General features: G+C 42.4%; 1 protein-coding gene across 11 annotated transcripts in view; it reads left to right on the top strand.

The window, feature by feature from the left end:
- Nucleotides 1-15,307, top strand: part of ubr4 (ubiquitin protein ligase E3 component n-recognin 4) — a 47,804-nt gene that overhangs the window by 20,832 nt on the left and 11,665 nt on the right. For 5 of the 11 annotated variants that reach the window (XM_016672094.1, XM_016672099.1, XM_016672095.1 and 2 more), the window contains 41 exons: nucleotides 319-552; nucleotides 700-870; nucleotides 982-1,164; nucleotides 1,606-1,764; nucleotides 1,863-2,015; nucleotides 2,155-2,382; nucleotides 2,544-2,701; nucleotides 2,818-2,992; nucleotides 3,291-3,492; nucleotides 3,649-3,812; nucleotides 3,987-4,203; nucleotides 4,330-4,543; nucleotides 5,097-5,129; nucleotides 5,416-5,479; nucleotides 5,600-5,734; nucleotides 5,925-6,099; nucleotides 6,230-6,361; nucleotides 6,813-6,934; nucleotides 7,126-7,237; nucleotides 7,385-7,515; nucleotides 7,770-7,947; nucleotides 8,478-8,582; nucleotides 8,963-9,100; nucleotides 9,481-9,649; nucleotides 9,856-10,060; nucleotides 10,779-10,892; nucleotides 11,135-11,344; nucleotides 11,434-11,583; nucleotides 11,670-11,897; nucleotides 11,988-12,066; nucleotides 12,175-12,423; nucleotides 12,534-12,702; nucleotides 12,785-12,929; nucleotides 13,077-13,162; nucleotides 13,248-13,335; nucleotides 13,602-13,795; nucleotides 13,888-14,127; nucleotides 14,207-14,345; nucleotides 14,449-14,574; nucleotides 14,693-14,821; nucleotides 14,917-15,266. In XM_016672094.1, coding sequence (XP_016527580.1) covers nucleotides 319-552; nucleotides 700-870; nucleotides 982-1,164; nucleotides 1,606-1,764; nucleotides 1,863-2,015; nucleotides 2,155-2,382; nucleotides 2,544-2,701; nucleotides 2,818-2,992; nucleotides 3,291-3,492; nucleotides 3,649-3,812; nucleotides 3,987-4,203; nucleotides 4,330-4,543; nucleotides 5,097-5,129; nucleotides 5,416-5,479; nucleotides 5,600-5,734; nucleotides 5,925-6,099; nucleotides 6,230-6,361; nucleotides 6,813-6,934; nucleotides 7,126-7,237; nucleotides 7,385-7,515; nucleotides 7,770-7,947; nucleotides 8,478-8,582; nucleotides 8,963-9,100; nucleotides 9,481-9,649; nucleotides 9,856-10,060; nucleotides 10,779-10,892; nucleotides 11,135-11,344; nucleotides 11,434-11,583; nucleotides 11,670-11,897; nucleotides 11,988-12,066; nucleotides 12,175-12,423; nucleotides 12,534-12,702; nucleotides 12,785-12,929; nucleotides 13,077-13,162; nucleotides 13,248-13,335; nucleotides 13,602-13,795; nucleotides 13,888-14,127; nucleotides 14,207-14,345; nucleotides 14,449-14,574; nucleotides 14,693-14,821; nucleotides 14,917-15,266 — 6,653 coding nt within the window. The remainder of the gene's footprint in view (nucleotides 1-318; nucleotides 553-699; nucleotides 871-981; nucleotides 1,165-1,605; nucleotides 1,765-1,862; nucleotides 2,016-2,154; nucleotides 2,383-2,543; nucleotides 2,702-2,817; nucleotides 2,993-3,290; nucleotides 3,493-3,648; nucleotides 3,813-3,986; nucleotides 4,204-4,329; nucleotides 4,544-5,096; nucleotides 5,130-5,415; nucleotides 5,480-5,599; nucleotides 5,735-5,924; nucleotides 6,100-6,229; nucleotides 6,362-6,812; nucleotides 6,935-7,125; nucleotides 7,238-7,384; nucleotides 7,516-7,769; nucleotides 7,948-8,477; nucleotides 8,583-8,962; nucleotides 9,101-9,480; nucleotides 9,650-9,855; nucleotides 10,061-10,778; nucleotides 10,893-11,134; nucleotides 11,345-11,433; nucleotides 11,584-11,669; nucleotides 11,898-11,987; nucleotides 12,067-12,174; nucleotides 12,424-12,533; nucleotides 12,703-12,784; nucleotides 12,930-13,076; nucleotides 13,163-13,247; nucleotides 13,336-13,601; nucleotides 13,796-13,887; nucleotides 14,128-14,206; nucleotides 14,346-14,448; nucleotides 14,575-14,692; nucleotides 14,822-14,916; nucleotides 15,267-15,307) is intronic. The other 6 variants (XM_016672097.1, XM_016672102.1, XM_007553435.1 and 3 more) reach the window with 4 other exon arrangements.

Below are 15,307 nucleotides of genomic sequence, written 5' to 3' on the forward strand. Positions count from 1 at the left end.
GTTATTAATCTGAGAAAATTATTAACAGCCTAGTTTTGTTGAGCTTTTTAATGCATTTTGGACTAAATTTGTTTCCATCTATCACCATTTCTCTAATGGTTGTTTGCTGAATGCTTATAACGTTGAGGGAGCTAGTGAAATGAAAACACTTAGCTTAACCTAAGTGTAAAGCTCTTAAAGTTGAAGTATGATGTAACGCCAAAGTGTGGATTCATTAAAACTGAGCATTCTGCTGAAGCTAGCTTTTTTTTTTTTTTTTTTGTTCTTTTTTATCTCAAATTTATAAGGAGTTTTCACTGGTTTTACTTTCACCCACAGGCTTTGGTGAAGCGCAGCCCCAGCAGTGGCATTAGCTCAACTCTGAAAGAATCATCAGCGTTCCAGAGTGAGATGCGGATGCCTGAGAGCGCCATCAGACACCAGAACGCCTCTCCATCCGAAAAGGGCAAGGTCACAATCTGTGATGGCAAATCCAGTGATGAAGAAAGACCAAAGAAAAACAGCGTCTGCAAGAGCATCGAGGGCTGCCAGGAAGAGTTGCTAGCACAAGTGGTTAGAGAAACCTCTTTTCTTAACTTGTTTCACTCCATATGATGCCCAAGTGTGGTGTCCCTTTACTTCCTCTAGATTTATTTGTGCATTCAATGTACATTATGACATCTGTGGTTTTGGCCCGTTTTTTTTTTTTTTTTGCGACAGATGGGATCATCCACTGCTGCCGTCGTACTTGAGATGCTCATGTTTCTGATGGAAGCCATCCAGACTAACTTCCAGCAAGCCTCCGCTGTGGGAAGCAGCAGCCGGGCCCAGAAAGCCCTGAATGAACTGCACACTCAGGATAAAAATGTTGAGATGACGGACCAGTTAATGGTATGATAACTAAAGGGCTGAAAGTGTTTATGAAAACACCTCAATAATGTTCTGATAGTTGAAATTTATGTAGATAAGGTCTAAAATTTCTTTTTTTCCTCTTTTCCTCAGGTGCCCACACTTGGTTCTCAGGAAGGAGCTTTTGAAAATGTGAGGATGAATTACAGCGGCGATCAAGGCCAAACAATACGCCAGCTCATCAGTGCGCACGTCCTACGTCGGGTCGCCATGTGTGTCCTCTCCTCACCCCACGGCCGCCGACAGCATCTTGCAGTTAGCCATGAAAAGGGGAAGGTAAGTGCAGCAGTCGTAACCTGGAAACGGCGTCAAACCCAAACAGGTCTGTCTGAATTGTCTGAATTTTAAAAATATATTTTCATTGTGTTAAAATAAAAACAAAAATCTTATTGGTCTTTCTTGGCTGAAAGTCGACTGTAATCAGTTCTAGCAGATGGAAAACTGCAACTTGGATCAACATTGAATGTTAAAGAAGACTGTTGCCATCATATTAGCTGGTGCAGTTCATTATGGGGCATTAAATAGCCACAAAGTCTAATAAGTATTAAAGCTAATAAGTACTTTTACGTATAAGAATGTATTTCTTAGCTGTGTTCTACAAATCTAGTAAATTAGATATTGTTGCAGATAAACTTTTATTTGATTGCAGAAGGTTTGCTAGTAGCACTCCACATGATCTCTTTTTCTTTTTTTGTACTTTTTACTCCCTCTTGACAGATAACAGTTCTGCAGTTGTCCACACTTCTGAAGCAAGCGGACTCTAGCAAGAGGAAGCTAACTCTGACCCGACTGGCCTCTGCCCCAGTTCCTTTCACCGTCCTCAGTCTCACAGGCAACCCCTGTAATGAAGATTACTTGGCTGTGTGTGGCCTAAAGGTCAGGAAACCAGACTTGGTTTTCCCCACAAAAGTTATCCAATAAGTTACTTTGCAATTCAGCATTTCACTAAAGTTTCACTCTTTCAATCTCTCCAGGACTGCCATGTTCTAACGTTTAGCAGTACAGGCTCCGTCTCCGACCACCTGGTGCTGCATCCTCAGCTGGCCACTGGCAATTTCATCATCAAAGCCATTTGGCTGCCAGGTTCTCAGACTGAGCTGGCAATCATCACAGCTGACTTTGTCAAGGTATGCCACGGCAAATTTGGTTTAAAAACAATATTTTCCTAATATTGGTATAATTATGTGACTTTTTTGAGTCAAATGGTTTGTGTTTTGCATTTTGGTGGGGCAAAAAAATTAATGCGCCTTTTCTATTTGTGAACAGATCTATGACTTGTCGGTGGACGCACTGAGCCCCATGTACTACTTCCTGCTCCCCAGTTCCAAGATCCGCGATGCAACCTTCCTTTTCAACGAAGAGGGAAAAAACATCATTGTAATCATGTCCTCAGCAGGTTACATGTACACTCAGATCATGGATGAGTCCAGCAGTGCCCAGCATGGGCCTTTCTATGTCACAAATGTCCTGGAAATAACCCATGATGATCTGAAAGTAAGTTGAATTAAAAATTCTACAGAAATATTCAGGGAAAAAAACCTGATGTCATCTTTAGAAGATTTTTTTCACTTCATTTTGTCACATTGAAGATTTTTGTGAAGCTACAAAAAAGCGATTGAGATAAATTCTTGTTTTTTTTTCCTTTGTGACTGTAGGACAGCAACGGGCAGGTGGCAGGAGGTGGCGTGTCTGTTTACTACTCCCATGTCCTTCAAATGCTTTTCTTCAGCTACAGCCAGGGCAAATCATTCGCTGCCACCGTGAGCCGCAGCACTATTGAGGTGCAGAGGCTCTTTCCCATCAACATCAAAGGGTAACATTTGCTTGACCTTAGATATCGTTTCTTATTTTCTTGGAACAGAAATAATGCCAGTAAATATCAAAACTAGCTGGAAGAACTGACGTGCTTGTCGTCCTTTTTGATTTTAGCTCCAACGGTGGCGGCAGCAAGTTGTCTCCGGCTCTGTGCCAGTGGTCCGAGGTGATGAACCATCCAGGTCTGGTCTGCTGTGTGCAGCAGACGACTGGAATCCCGCTGGTGATCATGGTTAAACCCGACACCTTCCTCATCCAGGAGATCAAAACTCTGCCTGCTAAAGCGAAGGTAAGGTTCATTCACTGTCCTGCGCAGCAAAACAAACATATTTGTAGGCAAGTTTGAGAGGAGAAGTCAAGAGGATTCTGAAAATGTCTAGAAAGATATGGAATTTGATTTCAGTATTTGGCTTTGGATAAGTATGAAAAAAAGAAAATAAATTAAAAAAGTGACATATTAACAAAATGTGCAGAAATTCTGGAAGTAGAAAATAGTAAATACAGAAAACATGTTTGCTCTTGTAAATAATGCCTAACCGTCCTATTTATAATCTATTTTGGATATTTTTATTTTGTCTCCTCCCCAGATTCAGGACATGGTTGCTATCAGACACACGGCGAGCAACGAGCAGCAACGCACAACAATGATTCTTCTCTGCGAGGACGGAAGCCTGCGAATCTACATGGCAAACGTTGACAACACGTCCTACTGGCTTCAGCCGTCTCTGCAGCCAACGTGCGGCATCAGCATCATGAAGCCAGTGCGCAAGCGCAAAGCTGCTGCTGCAAGTGAGTCTAAAGGCACTTAAACGACTGCTTGAAATCTCACTAAACTCGAAAGTGATCGGACTGCAGCAACGAGACGGAAATGTCACGTTGAGTCCGAAAAAAACAAACCTATTAGGACGACTGAAATCTAATGTCGATACCATTCTTATATTTCAGCCACTCGGACCTCCAGTCAGGTGACGTTCCCAGTGGACTTCTTTGAACACAACCAGCAACTAACAGAGGTGGAGTTCGGGGGAAACGACTTGCTGCAGGTGTACAACGGGCAGCAGATAAAACACCGGCTCAACTCCACCGGGATGTATGTGGCCAACACAAAGGTAAATACTCCTTTTAATTCATAAACCTGTCAGAAAAAGTACTAAATGTTGTTGTAGTTCTATCTTGTGTTGATAACCTGCTATTGCTTATGATTTATGTTACCTGTTTACTATATTTAGCAACCATAAAACTCAGAACAGAGACTTACTTTGCTTTGTGTTTTCTCTCTCTAGCCTGGGGGATTTACTGTGGAAGTGGTGAACAACAACACTTCTATGGTGATGACAGGTATGCGAGTGCAAGTGGGCACTCAGGCCATCGAGAGGGCTCCTTCCTATGTGGAGGTCTTCGGCCGGACCATGCAGATAAATCTGACGCGAGCCCGCTGGTTCGATTTCCCCTTCACCAGAGAGGAGGCCCTGCAGGCTGACAAGAAGCTGTCCATATTCAGTAAGATTATACATGTGGGAGGTTCACCGAAAATATTTCACTTATTTGCTAAATATTTTAACAGCTTTATACTTAGAGCTGTTTTCAGTAAGTAGTTTTCTCATGCAGGTTTTTTTTGTTTCCTAGTCGGAGCGTCCGTGGATCCAGCAGGAGTCACCATGCTCGACTCTGTAAAAATCTACGGTAAAACCAAGGAGCAGTTCGGCTGGCCCGAGGATCCACCAGAAGATTTCTCAGGATCGGTTAATAATGTGTGCAGCCCCAGCCTCAACCAGGGCAGTGGCAGCTCCGATGGCGACATCGCCACGCCAACCACAACCAGTGGCACTGTGCTGGAGAGGTACGGGGCCTTCCACTGTTTGCTTCGATCACTTTTACTCTTCTAAATCACATCAAGTTTAAATCAGTTTGTTTAAAAAAAAAAAAAAAAAGAAGCAAACACACCAAAACACTCAACCTTTCTAATTGCATTTAGAATCTAAAAATGATTCTCACAGCAGCAGTAGGTTTTTTTAAAATATAGATGGATTGTTGATCTCTGGGGTTTTTTTTACATTGAAGATTTATTTTAAGAAAAATTGTACAAATCTTTCAGAATAATTTTTATTTTCTTGGTCTCATGTAAATCACGATAAAACACATTCATCATATCGATTTATTTTTTTTGCCCCTTCTTACTCACTGTCGTGTTTAGTGTTTACGTGGAATATGATAAAAGTACAAGCTTCTATTTGGACAAAAGGGTTCTCAATACTGCATGGCTCTTGTGATCATCCTTTCTCGCATGCCTCTCTTTTGTTGAGCTGAATCATTAATTACACTTGTTTCTTTCTGTAATCCTCACTCTTGATTTTGTTCTTTTTCTTTTGCTCCCAAAAAAATACAATAAAAAGTTCTGAAACTGAGTCCTTATCAACCTTGGACCGGTTAGTAACTGCCCTTTCTATGCTTGATTGTATGTTTTTTTATTTTATTTTATTTTTTGTTTTGTTTTGTTTGTGCACGTGTGCCACGTTGTGTGTCCATGCCTGAGACTGCAAACATGTCATGCAACATCCTCACGCTTGCACCAAATTTGACTTTTTCTTTCTCTGAATTTATTCCCGCATTTTGTGTTGTTTGGCATTTAGATTAGGAAAGATTGCTATAGAGTGAAAATAATAAATAACTGGTTAAAGGAGAGGCAGAAATAATTCTCAGTTTTCATTTCAGATTGGTGGTCAGCTCACTTGAAGCTTTAGAAAACTGCTTTGCTGTAGGTTCATCCAATGAAAAGGTAAAGATGAAAAATTCTATGTATATTTTTAATGTATTGACAAGCTAGAATAAAACTTAGTCTTGTACTGTAACTCTTCTGTTTTCAAAGTGGTAAATTCAATTTTTTTTAATTCTCCAGGAGAAGAACAAGGTTGCTGCTCTGGAGCTGGCCACTTTGCTTCTGTCCATGCCGACTCCAACTGGTGTCCAGCAGCAGACAAAGGGACTTCTGGCTAGTCTGCACACCAGCCGTACTGCTTACCACAACCATAAGGTGAGGAAGAAACGACGACGAAACGTGTTTTTGCGGAATAGCAGCGACCGGCTGGGCTTTTCCTTAGTCATTTGGAAATATTTTCACATTCTTTCGTTGTTTTATTTCATTTGCGGAATGAAAGAAGGAACTAAATATTTATCAATGTGATGATTAACTCTGCACCGCGTTGTGTCCCTTGTCTCGCCAGGACCAATCCTTGCTGAGTAACGCTGTGCAGTGTTTGAACAGTTGCAGCCGTGAAGGAAAAGAACTTGACCCAGATGTTTTCCAGAGGCTCGTGATCACTGCACGCTCTATTGCAATCATGAGACCCAACAACTTGGTGCATTTCACAGAAAGCAAGTCATTGCACCATGACTCTGGTAAGAAGCTTTTTTTTTTTCATCATCAGAAACTGCTTTCCACGTTGGTTTGAATGAACTTTGAGGTACCAGCTTAAAAATAAATGGGAGTTTTAAGACCAATTCCTGTTTGAATATGTTCGTAAATTAGACTCGACAGAGGATGGGCAGAAGCTCATGGATGGTGAAAACTGTAACTTCATCTCTCAGCTTATGAATAACTTCTGGAAACTCCACTCCCAGAAACCAAAGAATGCATTTCTTGCACCTGCTTGCCTGCCTGGTAAGTGTAAACCATAAAATCGCCACTCTTCAGATGCGTTACGTCTGTTAACTGCACAAGTCACGTGTAGTTACTCTTATTCGTAGGGTGTGTTTATTAATATCTTTATAAATGTTTATACCTACTCTGCAAGAACAGATAAATTTGTTCTTTTACTTGAAGTGGCAAAAACAAGAACAATGTTCTTCCTGACCTGGAAATTTCATGCTTCACAAGAGCTCTACTGTAGAGTTCTGTTCTCATAGGTCCATTCCAGTGCAACATTTGTCATTGTGTTTTTTTTTTCTGACCAGTCAGAATGTTTCTCTGAAACAACACAAGGAAAAGTGTTTTAGAACAAGTTCTAAGAACAGAATTATATGAATTTAACATCCTGAGAGGAAGAACAAAATTTTCTGTTGGCCTTATTGTGATTTCTGATATCGGTGTCTGTTCACATCTTCCTTCTAAGGCCTGACACATGTGGAGGCAACAGTTAATGCCTTGATCGACATCATACATGCCTACTGCACATGTGAACTGGATTACATCAATGTAGCTTCCAAAATCTACATGCAGATGTTGCTGTGCCCCGTAAGTAGCACATTATGTTGTCATTATGTATCACAAACAATCGATCATCCCAATACTGAGACTTACATTTTATTTAACTCAATGGGCTTATTTTTAATCGTGTGGTTAAGACACAAGCTGTTGTATTAATCGTTTGTAAGAGCAATACAAAGTCATCAAGTTATTTTTTATTTTTGGAAAACTCTCATTAGGACACTGCTGTGAGCTTTTCCTGTAAGCAGGCTCTGATCAGAGTACTGCGGCCAAGAAACAAACGCCGTCATGTGACACTTCCATCGCCCCCACGCTCCAACACGCCTATTGGTAAGCTAGCCAGAGATAAACACAAAGTCCTTTTGATTTTCCGTACGTGTTGTAAAATATAACTTCCCCTTATATTATCTGTACTAACGAGTGTTATGAGAACGGTGTAGCTAGTTTTCTAAAGCTTCCTGATTCATACTCGGTCAGGAGACAAGGATGATGACGATGACGATGATGCGGATGACAAAATGCAATCGTCTGTGATGACTGGAGGAGAGGAAGGTCAACAGGAGAGCCAGGAGCAGAACGAAGTGGATCATGGAGACTTTGAGATGGTGGTGAGAATATACAGGAGGAAAAAAATTATCTGATCGCTGCATCACTTTTCTCTTGTCACAAACATTAAAAGAAAAAATGTTTGTGACTTAATATGAATAACTTTACCTTAACTTGTTTTGTGTTTTCACATTTTTCAACCCAGATTTGCGTTGCAGACTGATATCTATGCATTTCTACAGATCCTATATTATCATATTCAGTTAAAACCTGTTTATTGCGCAGGAGTAACACCTTTTTGTGGCTCTCCTCCTAGTCTGAGTCAATGGTCCTGGAAACAGCAGAAAATGTCAATAATGGAAATCCTTCTCCTCTGGAGGCTCTGCTGGCCGGAGCTGAGGGATACCCGCCGATGCTCGACATCCCTCCTGATGCGGACGATGAAACTATGGTAGAGCTTGCCATTGCGCTCAGCCTTCAGCAGGACCAACAAGGTAATTTTCAATAGATTTTTTTAGAAAGCTGTAACATAAGCACAGCAAAACCACAAACTCTTACCAAGTATATTTGGTCTAGTTTCTAGTGCAAATATATTCTCACACTTGAAATAAGAAAATTAACATGCAGATACAGGAGCTTGTTTTAAGTCTTTTTTTAATATAAAGTTCTAGTTTCACTGACAGATTATTTCACTTATAACAAGACTTTTTTCCCATGTTATAAGTCACATAATTTTCCAGTAGAACTAATACTTTTTCAATATTCAGGAATTATTGACTTAAACTCCTGTATCTCGCTGGAAAGTTACTTGTAAGCTCGCCAAGTCTTGTTTGTTTTCAGACATTTGTATTATATATTCTATTCAAAAATATTTTGTAAGATTTTGTTTTTCCAGTGAACATTTGTTTTTAGGGTAACGTCTTGAAGCTGTTCACAGAAAACACACACAATACCACTAAACATAACTGTTGTCCTTTTATATTGTTGTGTTTTAGCACCTAAATGTACTTTTTGTCCTTTTCAGGCAGTAACAGCAGCGCTCTGGGCCTTCAGAGCCTCGGCCTGTCTGGCCAGGCTCCAAGCTCATCCTCACTGGACGCTGGAACCCTTTCAGACACAACGGCATCAGGTAAGAAAACCTTCCCACCAGAACTGGAGAAAAAGCAGACAAAAGCTTTTACTCTGTTTTTATTCCTGCATTTTCACAGTTTTAGCGCTGTGAATTAATTTTTTTGTTGTTGAATATGTAATGTCAAATCTCAACACATTTATAGTTTATTTTTTAATTATTATTATTTTAATTGAATCTCTTGTTTTTCATCTTTTATTTTTACCACTATTTTGTGTCACTCTGGCATTGTATCTTCACATCATGTTGCATGTAATATGTGTAGAAAAGAACATTGATTGTGTCTTTTGCTTGTTAGTAAACAAGTAAAAACAAAGCTCATGTATCCTGGCCAGATGACCGCGGTGTATTTACTGTTACAGCTATTGCTATGATTTCAGCCCCGGCATCAGATGATGAGGGCAGCACAGCTGCTACTGACGGCTCTACGCTGCGGACCTCCCCAGCTGAGCACGGAGGCAGTGTGGGCTCAGAGAGTGGGGGTTCTGCTATCGACTCTGTAGCAGGGGAGCACAGTGGTGGGTTACTTGAATAAATTAGGCCAGTCTAATCTAGTGAGAGCACAATCATGCATGCCTTAAATTAGCTGTAGAAACTCCATTAAAACACATTTCTGCTCAAGTACAGTCGGTACATACAAGACCTGTAAGTTTTTCCATTATTTTTCTTTTGTCCTCTGATCACCTGTCTTATCTTTAATGAGCACTTGAATAACTTACCGCTCCTTTCTCTCCATCTTCCTATACTACATTTTAAAGTTGAGAAAACGCAATCTGCTAGACCATGTAATTAAGTTCCTTAAAATAAGTAATTCCTTGATTCTTGGAGCTTTTTCCTTGTTGTGTTTTTAGCTTGCATTGTCATGTTTTTTTTCCCCTCCCCACATGCTTGTGCACAGTGTCCGGACGCAGCAGTGCATACGGAGACACAACAGTGGAGGGCCACCCTGTAGGTCCAGGCAGTGTGAGCTCCAGCACCGGAGCCATCAGCACCACAACAGCACAGCAGGAAGGCGAAGGCTCAGAGGGAGAAGCAGAGACTGAAGGAGACATCCACACAAGCAACAGGCTAGTACTGTGAATGTTGGCTTATGTGGGTTATAAGGTGTTGTTTAGGGTTTGGAGTGGGACTGTGTGAAGTAATTTTGAACAGCCAGTGTCTTAGACAGAAAGCAAGTTTGGTCAGGGAGAGTTTACAATGCAGAAAGCAGCAAAATCTCAGATTAAATTCTCTTTTGTGATTTCTTTTTTTTTTTTTCTCTCTCTCTCCTTAGGTTACACATGGTTCGCCTGATGCTGCTGGAACGCTTGCTGCAGCATCTTTCTCAGCTCCATAATGTTGGTGGGGTTCAAGCCATCCCATATATGCAAGTCATCCTAATGTTGACATCAGACCTTGATGGGGAGGATGAAAAGGATAAAGGTGCTTTAGACGACCTGTTGTCGCAGCTCATCGCTGAGCTTGGTATTCACAAGAAGGTAACTACACCGAGGCTCTGACGGCTAATTAGTAAGAAATACATTCTCTGTCTTTTGGATCCTGCGTGCACACAGAGCCTTGTGAAATAAAACCCTGTAGAAAATATTTAGATTTTTTTTTTCCCAAAGTAGAGACATAAAAAAAAGCAACTTCTGCCTATGATGGATTTGTGTGAACTGGAAAGACGGAGATGATTAGAACAGTTGCAAAAGAGTTTGACTTTTTCATGCCAGCGCTGGTTTTTGGTGCTCAACACTATGGCAACCCAGGAACAGTTAAAACTGCAAATGTAAACTCAAGATGTTATATGACTTAGAGCAGGGGTGTCCAGAGTCTGTCCTGGAGGGCCGGCATCCTGCATGTTTTAGTTCTCTCCGTAGTTGTAATGACAACCTCCTCATCAAGTCAGTGTTCTGCTTAGGCCTCTAATGAGCCATCATTTGATGCAGGTGTGTAAAACCAAGGAGAGAACTAAAACATGCGGGATGCCGGCCCTCCAGGACCGACTTTGGACACCCCTGACTTAGAGGAACATCATCCTCAGGATGTTCTTCTGAAATTTCTTGTAGTTAATGTAGTTATCACCACCTGCTGACGCAACATAGGTATTACAACATTTTTGGTTGGTATGGAGGATCTCTTCAAAATTATATCTGTTTATCTTTTTTGGAACATTAATGTAAATAGGTTTACTTAATCAGCATCATTCCTCTGCAGGATGTGTCTAAAAAGAATGAGAGAAGTTCAATCAACGAAGTCCACCTGGTCATCATGAGGCTGCTGAGCGTCTTCATGTCACGAACAAAGTCTGGGTCCAAATCCTCCTCTGAGGTACGGGGTCCTTTTTGATGCAGCTTCATAGTCATGTTTGAGAATAAATCAGTATTTGTTTGAGCAGCACCAAGATGAACATATTTGGGCGAGGACTTGAGTCGCTTCTTTACTTTTATGACCTTGCAGACCATTTTTGAATTAGAAAAATTGCCATCGGAGAAGAACATAACTAAACTGTGCTGTGTGATCGAATTAGCGAAAAGTATTGTGTATAATTTTTCCTTTTGTTTCGGTTTTAGTCGTCCTCCCTGATTTCCAATGCAACAGCGACGGCCCTGCTGAGCCTGGGCGCCATCGACTACTGCCTCCACGTGCTCAAGTCGCTCCTGGAGTTCTGGAAAAATCAACAGGGCGAAGAGGAACCCACTTCCACCAGTCAGCTCCTTCGCCCTCACACGGCCTCCTCGCCCCCTGATATGAGCCCGTTTTTCCTTCGCCAATATGTTAAGGTATCATCACAGCAGCAAACGTTAGCTGTGTTTATCCTGTGTTTATCTTTGATTGTGGCATTTTGATGAGTTGTGATTTCTGCTACCAGGGTCATGCCGCTGATGTGTTTGAAGCCTACTCCCAGTTACTGACTGAGATGGTGCTCCGGCTGCCGTATCAGATAAAGAAGATTGCTGACACGAACCCTCGGATCCCACCTCCCGTCTTTGACCATTCTTGGTTCTACTATCTGTCAGAAGTGAGCTTTCATGAGCTCTTTATTTTATTTTTTTTCGTTCCAACTTCACAGCAAATAATCCTGATCTCTCTCTTCTGTAATCTCAGTATCTGATGATCCAACAGACACCGTTTGTCAGGAGGCAAGTTAGAAAGTTGTTGCTGTTCATCTGTGGCTCCAAGGAGAAATACCGGCAGCTGCGCGATCTGCACACGCTCGACTCGCATGTCCGCAGCATCAAAAAACTTCTGGAAGAGCAGGGTATCTTCCTTCGGGCTGGAATAGTCACCGCAACATCTGGCTCAGCTCTACAATATGACACACTCATCAATCTGGTCAGTGTCCTCTTTTCCCAACATGCAACATTCTTTAGGGTTTAACTCAGTTTAGGTAGATAAGTAAGTATGTTTCTTTTATTTTTGCAGATGGAGCATCTCAAAGCATGTGCTGAAATTGCTACACAAAGGACGATCAACTGGCAGAAGTTTTGCATGAAGGATGACTGTGAGTTGATTCAAAATATTTCATCAGTGGAAACAAAACATTTCGAAGGCAATGCTTTTAACATCGTTTGTGTCTCTGATCTTTCCCTTCATGCTCTTCGCCGCCCAGCCGTGTTGTACTTTCTTCTCCAGGTCAGCTTCCTGGTGGATGAGGGCGTTTCTCCAGTTCTGCTTCAGCTCCTCTCCTGTGCCCTGTGTGGCAGCAAGGTGCTGGCCGCTTCCTCCTCCTCCGCGGGTTCCTCCTCCTTCTCCGGAAGCGGCTCTGGCAGTTCTGGTCAGGGAGGAGCTTCCCAGTCCTCTCAAGGGAAATCCTCCAGCAAGAAAAGCAAGAAGGAAGACAAGGAAAAAGACAAAGAGAGTAAGATGTAGTGATTTTCAACCTATGTCCAAATCTCCAGCGCTCTTGGGGGTTTTTTAAGCATATAATCAGCAGAATCTGATGGTTAAATCTCTCCCTCCTGATCACAGGTGATGGCGTCAGCAGCCAGGAAGATCAGCTGTGCATGGCTCTGGTCAGTCAGCTGAATAAGTTTGCAGACAAAGAGACTCTGATCCAGTTCTTGCGCTGCTTCCTCCTCGAATCAAACTCATCTGCTGTTCGCTGGCAAGCCCACTGCTTGGCGTTGCATATCTACAGGTAGTGTTGAAACTTTTCATTTAGATATCAAATAAAAAAAGTATACAATTTTTGCATTTGGCTTATGTAAATTTTTGCACAGGAACTCCAGTAAATCTCAGCAGGAGCTGCTGCTCGAATTGACTTGGGCCATCTGGCCAGAGCTTCCTGCATATGGCCGCAAAGCCGCCCAGTTTGTTGACCTGCTGGGATATTTCTCTCTCAAAACTCCTCAAACAGAGAAAAAGGTTAGGTTTTAAGTACTTTTTTAGATATCTGGTGTGTTTGTATTGTCTGAATCTGACAAATGGCAGCATTACAAGACCACAGTTGTGCTATTTCAGTGATTCAAAATAGGAAGTCTTTGTTAATCTGCTGTTTCTTTTCTATGCAAGCTGAAAGAATATTCCCAGAAAGCTGTGGAAATCCTGAGAGCACAGAACCACATCCTGACAAATCACCCCAACTCCAACATCTACAAGTATGAACATGCAATAAGATTTCTGTACCGACTCAAGCATTTATACATATCTTTAAATGAGAATATGTGTGGTTTTATCTTGCAGCACTCTCTCCGGTTTGGTGGAGTTTGATGGCTTTTATCTTGAGAGTGACCCGTGCTTGGTGTGCAACAACCCAGAAGTTCCCTTCTCAGTAAGTGAAAAAACTCACAGAATAGTATTTATGAGTCCTGGGAATTATTTCTAGCCATTACCCATTTTTATACTCTAAAAAGATTCCTATGAATTGTACTTGGGTTCAACATCTCTAGTGCCGATAAGTTAAACTTTTAGCTTGGATTATAGCACTCTTGGCAAGCTCATTCACACCAGTGTAGCAAAATCTAAAGTTAATAACAAGAAGCACAAAAAAATCTACATGACATTTCTTTTAAATGTTTTTTTTTCTTTTGACTCTAGAACATCAAACTATCATCTATCAAAGTGGACACCCGCTACACCACCACCCAGCAGGTTGTGAAGCTGATTGGCAGCCACACCATCAGCAAAGTAACAGTGAAGATCGGTGATCTGAAACGCACCAAAATGGTCCGCACCATCAATCTCTACTACAACAACAGGACTGTCCAGGCTATTGTGGAGCTGAAGAATAAGTATGCTTCAGGGAACACCCATTACTTCATATTATCATCCTAAATGTCTAATAGTACTCGGTTGTAATCTTGATCTTTCTTGTTTTCTTTAGGCCGGCTCGCTGGCACAAAGCAAAGAAAGTTCAGCTGACTCCTGGACAAACTGAGGTGAAGATCGACCTCCCCCTGCCCATCGTCGCCTCCAACCTGATGATCGAGTTTTCCGATTTCTACGAGAACTACCAAGCCTCCACCGAGACCCTGCAGTGTCCACGCTGCAGTGCTTCTGTGCCCGCTAACCCTGGAGTGTGCGGCAACTGCGGTGAAAATGTGTACCAGTGCCACAAGTGCAGGTGAGCACCTTTCTCCTGCAGCTGGATGATTCACTGCAGGCGCCTCAAGTTGTGATCGTAAGTGTTTATTTGTCTTCAGGTCCATAAACTACGACGAAAAAGACCCTTTCCTGTGCAACGCATGTGGTTTCTGCAAATATGCCCGATTTGACTTCATGTTGTACGCTAAACCATGCTGTGCAGTGGATCCCATAGAGAATGAAGAGGACAGGAAAAAGGCAAGAATGTGTTTCAGTAGCTAAAATGTTTTTTTTCCCCCCCAAATGAATTTTATGTTTCTGCTTTTGTGAAAACCCATCTGAAGTGTATTTGTGTTTTCAGGCTGTGACCAACATCAACACCCTGCTGGACAAAGCGGACCGAGTCTACCACCAGCTGATGGGCCACAGGCCTCAGTTAGAAAGCTTGCTGTCTAAAGTCAACGAGGCAGCGCCAGAGAAACCTCAGGTGAAGCACAAGATGCATAATGGATTACAGTGAATGTAGATACATTGTAATGATGCTGTGATTAAGCATCTATTTCAGGCTTGTACAGCTTGAAGTTATCATGTTCTCCACCTTACAGGATGACACTGGAGCAGGCGCAGGACTCGGTGCGTCCTCTGCTAATGTGAACCGGTACATCCAGCAGCTGGCTCAGGAGTACAGCGGCGACTGCAAGACGTCATTCGACGAGCTCTCCAAGATCATACAGGTCAGGAAGAAAAACTGTTGATTTTCTGCTAAAAACAAAAGAAATCCTGTCTTTTATTCCTCCATGTAACTGTATTCCTTACGTCTTGCTTACAGAAAGTGCTGGCATCTCGAAAGGAGCTCCTGGAGTATGACCTGCAGCAGAGAGAGGCCGCCACCAAGTCGTCGCGGAGCAGCAGCAGCCACCAGCCCACCTTCACCGCCAGTCAGTACCGCGCCCTGTCTGTGCTGGGCTGCGGCCACACCTCCTCCACCAAGTGCTACGGCTGCGCCTCGGCTGTCACGGGCCACTGCATCACGCTGCTCCGCGCGCTGGCCACGAACCCGGCTCTCCGGCAGATCCTCGTCCTCCAAGGTCTCATCCGGGAGTTGTTTGAGTACAACCTGCGGCGAGGCACAGCAGCCATGAGGGAGGAAGTGCGTCAGCTGATCTGTCTCCTTACCAGGTGTGTTTCTCTAACTGGTGTATTTCAGTAGAAATGCTAAA

This window comes from Poecilia formosa, unplaced genomic scaffold, assembly GCF_000485575.1.
Source record: "Poecilia formosa unplaced genomic scaffold, Poecilia_formosa-5.1.2 Scaffold56, whole genome shotgun sequence".
Taxonomy (NCBI): domain Eukaryota; kingdom Metazoa; phylum Chordata; class Actinopteri; order Cyprinodontiformes; family Poeciliidae; genus Poecilia; species Poecilia formosa.